This window comes from Vombatus ursinus, unplaced genomic scaffold (assembly GCF_900497805.2).
Source record: "Vombatus ursinus unplaced genomic scaffold, bare-nosed wombat genome assembly UNPS02009824.1, whole genome shotgun sequence".
Taxonomy (NCBI): domain Eukaryota; kingdom Metazoa; phylum Chordata; class Mammalia; order Diprotodontia; family Vombatidae; genus Vombatus; species Vombatus ursinus.
The window spans coordinates 1,451,048-1,461,946 of record NW_020949602.1 but is presented as its reverse complement, the minus strand read 5'-3'; the positions used below and the strand labels follow the sequence as shown (position 1 = coordinate 1,461,946).

Here is a 10,899-nt window from a genome sequence, read left to right as displayed (position 1 = left end):
ATGGAGAAGGTCAGATCCTAGAACAAGGAATGTTAGAACCAGAAGGGGCCTTAGAGATCATTTAGTTTGCAGTTGTCAAGGTGACTTGCCCAAAGTCACACAGAGTTGTGATAGTTAGGACTAGAATACAGGTGTTCTGACTTGAGCAAGTGAAAGAAGAGGTGAAGCAATTGAGGAATGAGTGCACAGGGTCCTTACCGCCAGGGGAATAATGGAGGCCCTGCCCTTCTTGGTGATGGGCTTCTCCTTCAGACTGGTCAGGAGCAACTTCAGAAGGTCCCGAATGTCACAGCTGGGTTTCCGAAGAATTAGCTGCCTCCACATCTCTGCCCCATTGCTATGAGGGTAGAAAGTCAAATCATGGAGGTAGTGTGAACCTACCAACTTGCCAATGGACTCCAGATAGATGGAAAGGAAAAGGGACAAAAGGGGGAGTGACAATCATTGGAGGTCATTGGAATGGGTTTCTTTGGGAGACAGGTAGTGAGCTCCCTATCACTGAACGTGTTCAAGCAGCAGTTGGGTGACCATTTCTCAGAGAGAGGATACATAAGACAGGGAGTTGGATCAAGTGAACTCTCAAGTCTCTTCAAACTCTAAAATTCCAAAACGTGTATGTTTCTAGGATCCATGATCGGTCAGTGGTCTTCCCAAAGAATAGGAAGTGAGATCATTTAAATACAGGCTACTCTAGTTCTAACCCAATCCCATTCCTGTCTGGTCACTCCTATCACCAGGGATTCAGTGGGAAAGGCAGGAAGGTAAAGCTGGTCCTGACTTAGTCCTCACCATTAATGTTATGAATATTCGATGAGCTATTTTCAAGGATAATAAGTATAGTGGGTCATAATAACTCACATCTACATGGTACTAAATTTAGCTCCTCAAAGTCAGAGGGACAAATTCTAACTGCTGGCTCTGCCACCCAACACCTGCATGACTCAGAACAAGTGGTTTAATCCCAACTGAGCTTCAGTTTTCTTGTCAAATGAGGAGGTTGAATTAGGTGGCTCCTACAGACTCCACCAGATGCAAATCTGGTGATCTGATGGGCTTCTTATGACAACATTTCTGAGACAGAGCTTATTCCTCATTTGATAATTGAGGCAACTGAATCTGAGGAAGGAGAAAACTTAGTTCTTTCAGACAAAGGTTGTAGAGGCACCTCAGGCTGAGGCCTTGCCCCAGCCCCGTTGATTGGTACCTGTCCAGTGGGAGGGGACACATGAGCAGAGCAATGACCACCTCAGTCATGAAGGAACTGGCCAGGAGGGAGATGGGCAAGAGGGCAACTTCCCGGGCTCGTGGTTCATGGATGGAACTTAGATGCATATAGATGCCATTCATGATGTCTGGTATCTGGTGGGAAATGGAAGGGAGAAGTAGAGGAGTGGGGGCAGAAAGAAGAGAGAGGAAGGAAGAGAGAGGAGAAAGGAAACAAGAGAGGGACATAAAGGAAGAGAGGGGAGAGAAAGTAGGAGGGGAAAGAAGAGAGAAGAGAGGAGTGGAAAGAAAGAGAAAGAAAAGCAAAGAAGGAAAGGAAAGGAAGAGAGTACAAGAGAGGATAGAAAATAGAAGAGGGGACAAGAGAGAAGAGAAAGAGTGTAAAGAAATGGAAGAAGAAGAAGAGGAGAGAAGGGAGAAAAAGAGAAGAAAAAGGAAAGAAAAGAGAGAAGGGGGAAGTGAGAGGAACAGAGGAGAAGAGAAGAAAACAGAGAAAAGGAGAAGAGGAAAGGAGACAGGAAGGAAAGAGGAGGAAACAGGAGAATAGGAGAGAAGGAAGAATGGGAAGAAAGGGAAAAGAAGGGGGAAAATGGAGAAAGAGGAAGAGAAACAAAGTGGAGGAAAGGAGAAAAAATAAAGGGAGAAGAAGAATGGAAAGGGACAGAGGGGGAGAAAGAAGGGGAGAAGAGAGGGACAAAGGGGGAAAGAGAGGAAAGAAGAGAGAAGGGGGAATGAGAGGGACAGAAGGGAAGAGAGAGGAGAGAAGAGAAAGAAGATGAGACAAAAGAGAAAAGAATGGAAGCAGAAAAGAGGAGAGGAGGGGGATAAGGATGAAGAGAAATGAGAAGACAGGGGTGGGAAGAACACTCGGGGAGAAAAGAGAGGAGAGGAAGAGACAAAAAACATGTAGGGAAAAGGAAAGGAAGAGGAGAGGAGATTGGGGGGAGGCAATGGGAGAACCGGAGAAAGAGGAGGAAGGATATATAAGGAAAACCAAGGAGAGAAGAAAAAGAAAGAAGGAAAAAGGGGCAAATAAGGTAACAGGGAGAGGAGAGGAGAGTGATGACAGGGAAAAGGAGAAAAGGTCAAAAGGAGCACGGTAAAGGGAGAATGATTAGAAAGGGCAGAAGAGAAGGGGAAGAAAACAAAGAACAAGGAAAGGATGAGAGGAGAACAGCAGAGGCCAGAAGAGAGGTTACTGCACGGTCTCCTCCAGAGAGTAGACCCTGGGCCCCAACCTGAGAGTGATGGCTCCCTTCCCTAGGACAGCTCTCTCCTCCATTGTCCACCCCAGTCTGGATATTACCCGAGGGAAGAGAGGGAAGGGAGAAGGGGCACCCCTGGGGCTCTGCTGTCTTCCAGATGTGCAACCAGGAAATTCTCCTCTCTAATATCCCCATCTCTGCCCCTTTGGTGACCCAAGAGAGCTGTCCAGGGGTCAGATCACCCAAAGATGGGGTACAGGTAGGAATGGAGAGGGTTGGAATTCCCTGCCTCCCTGGATCTAGTACTTTCTCTGGCAGCCTTCTTACCACCTCCAATACCCTGTGTCTATACCACTCCAAAACGGAGCTCAGGGTGACCTCAGAAGCCAATTGCATCATCTCTGCTGTGTCCTTTGAGGGGGTCTCCTGGTCATCCCTCAAACCTTCCAAGGCAGCCAGGAGTAGATCTTTCACTTGTTGGGGTCCAAGAAAGTCTCCAAATTCCTGAAATGCACAGACACATATGCAAAAGGTTAGCCTTATTCCATTTGGCTCCAGTGGGAAAAATTAGACCCAAGGAGTGTATACTGAGAGAAGGCAGATTCCCCACCATGGCATTTTTCATATCTTAGGTATCAAAGAGAGACAGACATTCAGAGCTGAAGCAGCCACATTGGGGGTGGAGTGGGGCGTAAAAACCAGAGCATTTGCTCTCTATCTGGCTGCACATACTCTGGTGATGCAGCCATGACACAAAGGGAAGAAAACCAGAGACAGAGATGCCTGAGGCCGGGGCGCAGTGGGGGGAGGGGGTGGGGGGGAAGGGGAGGGGAAGACAAGACTACTGAAGAAACCAATGAAGAGTGGGGTGCTTTCTTTCCCAGAGCACGGACACCAGGACCATGGAGTGGCATGAAGTGATATGTTTCCCTTCCTTCTTTCCCTCTCCTACTGGCCTTTGGGAACATTTGTACCCAGGGTGACAGTGAAGAGCAGAATGCAGATAACGGAGTGAGTAGCTGAACATTCGACTCTATCAAGAGTGCCTATGCTTTCCCCCACTTAGAGCTTACCATCCTACTTTGCATTCATTTTTATGCATTTTTACACATAACTGCATTTACCCTTCTTGATAAGTGACTGAGTTCTTTCTGGACAAGTGGAACTAAGATGATACATCTAAGTGGGTGGGCACAGAAGCCAAGAGAGTTTTTGGTTACTCTTTTTAAATGTTTATTATATTTTTCAATGCACAAAAATCTATTTTCTCTCCTTCTCACCTTCCTCCCACCTCAATGAAAAAGAGAGAAAAATAAAACCCTTGTAACAAAAGTGCATAGTTATGAGTTATTTTCAACAATGAACCTATTTTCTTGGACTTTAAATACAAGGCCCCAGGAGCATTAGGGAAGTCTAAGGGCTGAGCATGTTCAGTTAGTAATGAGCCAACTGCTATGGAATTGTTGTATTTGCACATGCCCAGATGAGAGAACTGGGATAGACTGAGCTTCAAGGGGCTTATACTCCAAGCAACTGTTTCAAGACATTCCCCTTAGGGCTAGCAACATCACCTCAGTGGGCCCCAGACTGCCCCAAGAATTGGCTACGAAAACCCTACCTAGCTCTTACAGAACTGTCAAAAGTAGAGTTCCCTGTCACTGGGGATGGCCCAGTACAGCAAGGATGCTCACTGTCAACCTGGGCCAGCCCATGACTCCTGGGCTACTTCTTGACCCTGCCCCAATTTGGAGACCTTTTCACCTGCCTCCCCTTTTCATGTCCCCATTAGAATGTAAGTTCATTGAGGGCAGGGACTGTCATTCATTTTGCTTGTATCTATATTTTCAGAGTTTAGCATAGGGCCTGGCATACAGCAAGCGCTTAATAAATACTCTATCAACTTGCTAGGGATGTCAGAGAGGGAGCTCTTGCTTTAGGTAGCTTCTGAGGTCCATGTTTATAGTGGACAGGCCGCCACAAAGGAGTTTTTACTGAGCCCCCTCTGTCCTTGCTGAAGGTGAAGTTGAGCCATGGATTGAAGGGAACCGAGGAAGCCAAGAAGTAAAGGTGAGGAGGGAGGATATTCCCTGTATGGTTAAGGAGTGTTCATTTTTGTTTTTGGAATCCTCCAAGAGGGTACTCCATCCTGGGTACAACCAGCTCCCCCCATCCCACCCATTGAGTGTCATGCCCCTAAAGCTTAGCTGATAGGCCCTGGCTTTCACTCCTAAACCCCCACAATGTTGTGGAGGGGTCTGATGAGGATCAGAAGGGCAGGGAGAGCCGGCTGTGCCCAGAGAATAGTCTTAGGGAGGGAATACTAGGTAGGGAGGAAGCACAGACACACACACACCCTGGAGGCAAAGCCCTGGTCACCAACACTAAGGCTCTGATCAATAGAACATAAGCCCCTTGAGGACAGACACTGTTCCATTGACTGGGCATACAGCAGGCACTTAATCGGTGCTTGTTGATCGACTGCTCAATCAACCATCTTCCCCTCCCCCTTGCCTGTAGTTACCGCGATCATTCTCAAGATGTTTTGGCAGGGGCTGACGGGGTTGTAGGGGCCCAGAAATCGCTTGTTGCTCTTGTATAGTTCAAGTTTATTGGTCTCCTCCTTATCTATGCTCTCTGGAAGAAGAGGGAGAGATGGAGCTTTCCTCCCAGATGGTGCCCCACACCCACCCCAGCTCACCTGGTCTACCCTCCATAGAAGCCTGGGCTAGGTCAGCCTCCTCGTGAAAACCCAGGCTACATCAACCTCATCTAGGGACTTGGGGTCCAGGAGCCCTGGGATCAGAATCATCCCTGCGGCCATCTTTCCTGGGAGCCTTTGAGATGCTGCCCAGGAGTGCAGAATTGAGAAGGGTCCTTAAAGATCTTATCTCTGGTTCAGAACTCTCATTTTACAGATGAGGAAACTGAGGTGGAGAAATTCCAGCTGCTAGGAAAAGGCAGAACTGGGCTCCATTAGACTGGGCATTCCTTTAGTGGATTCCTTTAGTAGGCTACACAGCCCTTGAGGACCCTGTCCACTTCTAGCTCTGATATTCTGTTTTATGAATTTTGTATTAAGGTCCCTTCCAACTTTAATGTTCTAGATTCTCTCATGGTGGGTTCTCTTCCCTTCCATCTCTGACATTCTATGTTCCAATGTCTACAAAGGCTCAAGGAGATCCTATATTCTCAGAGGAGTGCTAAGGACCTAATGCTATTTGTGGGAGACAGCAAGGTAGAGGTGGCTTCCTTGGACTCTGTCTCCATACCACCTCTCCCACCACATACTCTTCTGGAGCTCCAGGATGGTGTAAAGGATGATGACGCCATCCAGGGCTTCATGGCCGATCTCTTCATCTGGGTCACATATACGAAGAATGAGCCGTCCAAGCAGAAGACCAAACATGGGGAAGCCAAATATCGTCTGCTGGACAGGATCACAGAGCACAGAGTTAGGTCTCAGACACCATCGAGTTTAATATGCCCATTTTACAGATGAAGAAGCAGAGGATGAGAGAAGCTCAGGGACTTGGCCAGAGTTACAGAGCTCACAAAGGTCAGAGGCAGTATCTGAAACCAGGGCTTCCTGTCCAGGCTGCCTCACTCAGTTAATTATAAATGCTTATCGATATTGACTCATCTTCCCGAGTTCAAATCTGGCCTCAGACACTTACTAGCTTTGTGACCCTGGGCAAGTCACTTAACTCTGTTTGCTTCAGTTTCCTCATCTAGAAAATGAGCTTGAGAAGGAAATGGACACAACTGAAATCACTAAACAACAACAAAAATGCTTATTCCATTTATTCAGCCAGCCAGTCAAACTGACCTGATCTCTGTGTTAGGCATACACCCTATGCTTTCTCAGCTCCTCGCTTGCTCATGCCTTAAGGATGAAATTCTTCCTTTCCTTTTTTTGCATATTGCATTTCAACCTGTCCATTAAGGCCCACCTGAGGTGCCATCTCTTCCTGGATGCCAACTCTCATTCTCCCACTTTGGGGTATACTATAGAATGACCTTGTCCTCTGACCTCCCCTACTGTTCTGTGCTTCTCTGCTATACTAACTAGGCACTATTTATTTATGTAGGTGTCTTCTTTCCTCCTGCAGGACTGTATGCTCCATGAGGGCAGGGATAATAGTTCCTATCTTTCCACCACGGCTAATGGTGCACTACTCAGTACACAGTCAACCCTTTCTAAACAAATGGATGTTGAACTGATTAGAATTGACACAGATACAGGTACGTGTACATGGAGACAGTGTGAGACCTCAGGAAGCTTCAATTCTATTTCTGGTCAATTCCCCTCTGTGGGCCTCAGCTTTCTTCCCTATCACAAGTCAGAATTAGGATAGATAATCTCTTCCAGCTCTTCCAGTCTCTTCCAGCTCTAACATCCCAAATACATACACACACACACACACATACACACAAATAATACCCTCAGACACCCAGCAGACATACTCAGAAATAAGCAGACATGCATGGATGCTAATGGAGATAACACAGACCCTCCTGTGAGGCAGGTACCCACAAAATAGCGCCCTTGGTTGTGCTCGAAGGTCAGCTGTCCCTTCGGCTGCGTAGAGATGCTCGAGACCTGTTCTACGAAGCTGGTGAAGAAAAGCTGGGTCTGGAGTGTGCAGTTCAGTAAGAAGACATTGCTGTTGACCGCTCGGGCTCTCTCATGGGCCTTTGCAGATGTCATCCAGGGTCCCAGGGGCTGTGGGAAGAAGGACTTGTCTGTGGCAGCTAAGGCAAGTGGGTCAAGAGCCTTAGCCTTGTGTCCCTCCTCTGCTTCTAACTCAGTGTGTAACATCAGACTGGCTTCCCCTCTCTGGGTTTCGTGTCCCCTTTGTCAGGTGAGGCCATGGGGTGGAGGACCCTCAAAGTCTTTGTTTCTTAGTCTTTGTTTCTGTGGCTGCTAGGCAGGGCTCTCTCAGCTAGTGGCCAGGGGCTGTTAGGGGCTAGAAAGGAACTTAGGATGTAGAATGTTAGAGCAGGAAGAAGTCCTAAAATGCAGAGTGTTAAAGCATAGAACATCAAATGATAGAGCTAGAAAGAACCTTAGCATGTAGAATGCATAAAATGTACATTAGAACAGACAACGTTAGAGCTGGAAGGAACTTGGGGACCCAGAGTTAGAAAGAATCTTAGGGCATAGAATGTATGAAATGTACATTAGAACATAAATGTCAGAGCTGAAAGGGAACTAGAACACAGACTATCAAGGTTGGGAGGGAAGCTAGAACATAAAATAACAGGGTGGGGAGGGAACTTAAAACATAGCATGTCAGAGCTGGGAGAGGACTCAGAACAGAGATTGTGATAACTGGGGAGCACCTTAGAATCTAGAATGTGAGAGCTTGTAGGGACCTTAGATCATGGAATGTCAAAGCTTGGAGAGGTCTTAGAACACGGAGTGTTAGAGTTGGATTTGAACATAGAACAAAGAATGTTAGTGCTAGAAAAGATCTGAGAGCAAAGGGTGTATAGAATTATACTAGAATACAGAGCACAGAATGCTAGAGCTAAAAGGACCTTAGAATATAAAATGCATGGACTGCACTTTGGTACAGACAATACTGGGGTGAGAAGAACCTTGGGACACATTGTCTAAGCTAGAAAGAGATATGGGGAAAGGAAGAGAAGTGGGACAGAGGAAGTAGGAAGAGATTAGGAAGAGGGAGTGAGTTTGGAGAGGGAGAAGGGATGATGGAAATATCAATGGTAGAAAATTCTTTTTCTGATACCTAAACCAGGAAGAGTCAAAACAGAGAAAGAAAATTATAGAGCAATTTCTCTAATGAATATAGATGCAAAATTTTTAAACAAAATATTAGCAAATAGATTACAGCAACTTATCACATGAATAATACACTATGACGAGGTAGGATTTATACCAGGAATGCAGGGCTGGTTCAATATAAGGAAAACTATCAGCATAATTCATCATATCAACACCAAAACTAACAGAAACCATATGATCATCTCAATAGATGAAGAAAAAGCTTTTGACAAAATACATCACCCATTCCTATTAAAAACACTAGAGAGCATAGGTATAAATGGACTCTTCCTTAAAATAATAAATAGCATCTATCTAAAACCTTCAGCAAGCATAATATGTAATGGGATCAAGCTAGAAGCATTTCCAATAAGATCAGGGGTGAAACAAGGATGTCCATTATCACCACTGTTGTTCAATATTGTACTGGAAATGTTAGCTTTAGCAATAAGAGAAGAAAAAGACATTGAAGGCATTAGAATAAGCAAAGAAGAAACAAAGCTATCACTCTTTGCAGATGACATGATGTTATACTTAGAGAATCCCAGAGAATCAAGTAAAAAACTAATTGAAATAATAAACAACTTTAGCAAAGTTGCAGGCTATAAAATAAACCCATAAATCATTGGCATCTATATATTACCAACAAAGCCCAACAGCAAGAGATAGAAAGAGAAATTCCATTTAAACTTACTGTAGACATTATAAAATATTTAGGAGTCTACCTCCCGAAACAAACCCAGGAACTCTATGAACACAATTACACAACACTTGTCACGCAAATAAAATCAGATCTAAATAATTGGAAAAACATCAGTTGCTTGTGGGTAAGCCGAGCTAATATAATAAAAATGACAATTCTACCTAAGCTAATTTACTTATTCAGTGCCATACCAATCAAACTACCAAAAAGCTATTTTATAGAGTTAGAAAAAATAATAACAAGATTCATTTGGAAGAACAAAAGGTCCAGAATATCAAGAGAACTAATGAAAAGAAATGCATGGGAAGGTGGCCTAGCCATTCCAGTTCTTAAATTGTATTGTAAAGCAGCAATCATCAAAACTGCTTGGTACTGGCTAAGAAATAGAGGGGTGGATCAATGGAATAGGTTAAATATGCAAGACACAGTAGTCAATGACTATAGTAATTTATTATTTGATAAACCCAAAGACCCCAGCTTCTGGGATAAGCACCCACTCTTTGAAAAAAAAACTGCTGGGAAAACTGGAAAAGAGTATGGTAGAAACTAGGCATAGACCAAAATCTCACACCATATACCAAAATAAAGTCAAAATGGGTTCATGATTTAGATACAAAGGCTGATACTATAAGCAAACTGGGAGAGCAAGGAATAGTTTACCTGTCAGATCTATAGAAAACAGAAGAATTCATGACCAAACAGGAGACAGAGAACATTATGAAAAGCAAAATAGATAATTTTGATTACATTAAATTGAAAAGTTTTTGCACAAAGCCAATGTGGCTAAGATTAGAAGGAAGGTAGAAAATTGGGAAAGAATTTTTACAACCAGTCTCTCTGATAAGGGCCTCATTTCTAAAATATATAGAGAATTAAGTCAAATTTATAAGAATACAAACCATTCCCCAATTGATAAATGGTCAAAGGATATGAACAGACAGTTCTCAGATGAAGAAATTAAAGCCATCTATAGTCATACGAAAAAATGCTCTAAATCACTATTGATTAGAGAAATGCAAATCAAAACAACTCTGAGGTACCACATCATACCTATCAGAATGGCCAATATGACAAAACAGGAAAATGATAAATGTTGGAGAAGATGTGGGAAAATTGGAACACTAATGCATTGTTGGTGGAGTTGTGAAATGATCCAACCATTTTGGAGAACAATTTGGAACTATGCCCAAAGGGCTATAAAAATGTACATACCCTTCGACCCAGCAATAGCACTACTAGGGCTATATCCCAAAGAAATCACACAAACGGGAAAAGGACCTACATGTGCAAAAATATTCATAGCAGCTCTTTTTGTGGTGCCAAAGAATTGGAAATTGAGAGGATGCCCATCAATTGGGGAATGGCAGAGCAAGTTGTGGTATATGAATGTGATGGAATACTATTGTGCTATAAGAAATGATGAACAGGCTGACTTCAGAAAAACCTGGAAACACTTGTATGTGTCTGATGCTGAGTGAAGTGAGCAGAACCAAGAGAACGTTGTACACAATAACAGCTACGTTGCATGATGACTAATATTGATAAACTTAACCCTTCCTGGCAATACAAGGATCTAAGACATCTCCAGAGGCCTTGTGATGGAAAATGCTATCCACATCCAAAGAAAGAACTATGGAAGCCGAATTGCTAATTTTCTTCTCCTCTGTTGAGTTTTGTTTCCTCTTTCTGATGGTTCCTCCTATTGGTTTTAATTTCTACTTACAACATCACTAATGTGAAAATATGTTTAATATGAATGTAAACGTATAGTCTATATCAGATTATGTGCCATCTTGGGGAGGGTGGTGGGGAGGAAGGGGGATAAAAATTTTGAACTCAAAAGCATATGGAAGTGATTATTGATAAATCAAAATAAATTAATAAAAAAAGAAATATCAATGGTAGAAACAGAGATTGAGGCAATGGAGATGGTGAGGGACAGAGAGGAAATAACAAGAATGGAAAGGGACAGGAATAGG

General features: G+C 43.7%; 1 protein-coding gene across 1 annotated transcript in view; it reads right to left on the bottom strand.

Moving 5' to 3' along the window:
* Window positions 1–10,899, bottom strand: part of MROH7 (maestro heat like repeat family member 7) — a 58,014-nt gene that overhangs the window by 22,412 nt on the left and 24,703 nt on the right. Inside the window, exons 6-11 of the mRNA XM_027852852.1 lie at window positions 6,964–7,152; window positions 5,718–5,853; window positions 4,951–5,063; window positions 2,757–2,933; window positions 1,205–1,359; window positions 199–337 (exon numbers count right to left, since the gene is read on the bottom strand). Of these exons, the coding sequence (XP_027708653.1) occupies window positions 199–337; window positions 1,205–1,359; window positions 2,757–2,933; window positions 4,951–5,063; window positions 5,718–5,853; window positions 6,964–7,152 (909 nt within the window). The remainder of the gene's footprint in view (window positions 1–198; window positions 338–1,204; window positions 1,360–2,756; window positions 2,934–4,950; window positions 5,064–5,717; window positions 5,854–6,963; window positions 7,153–10,899) is intronic.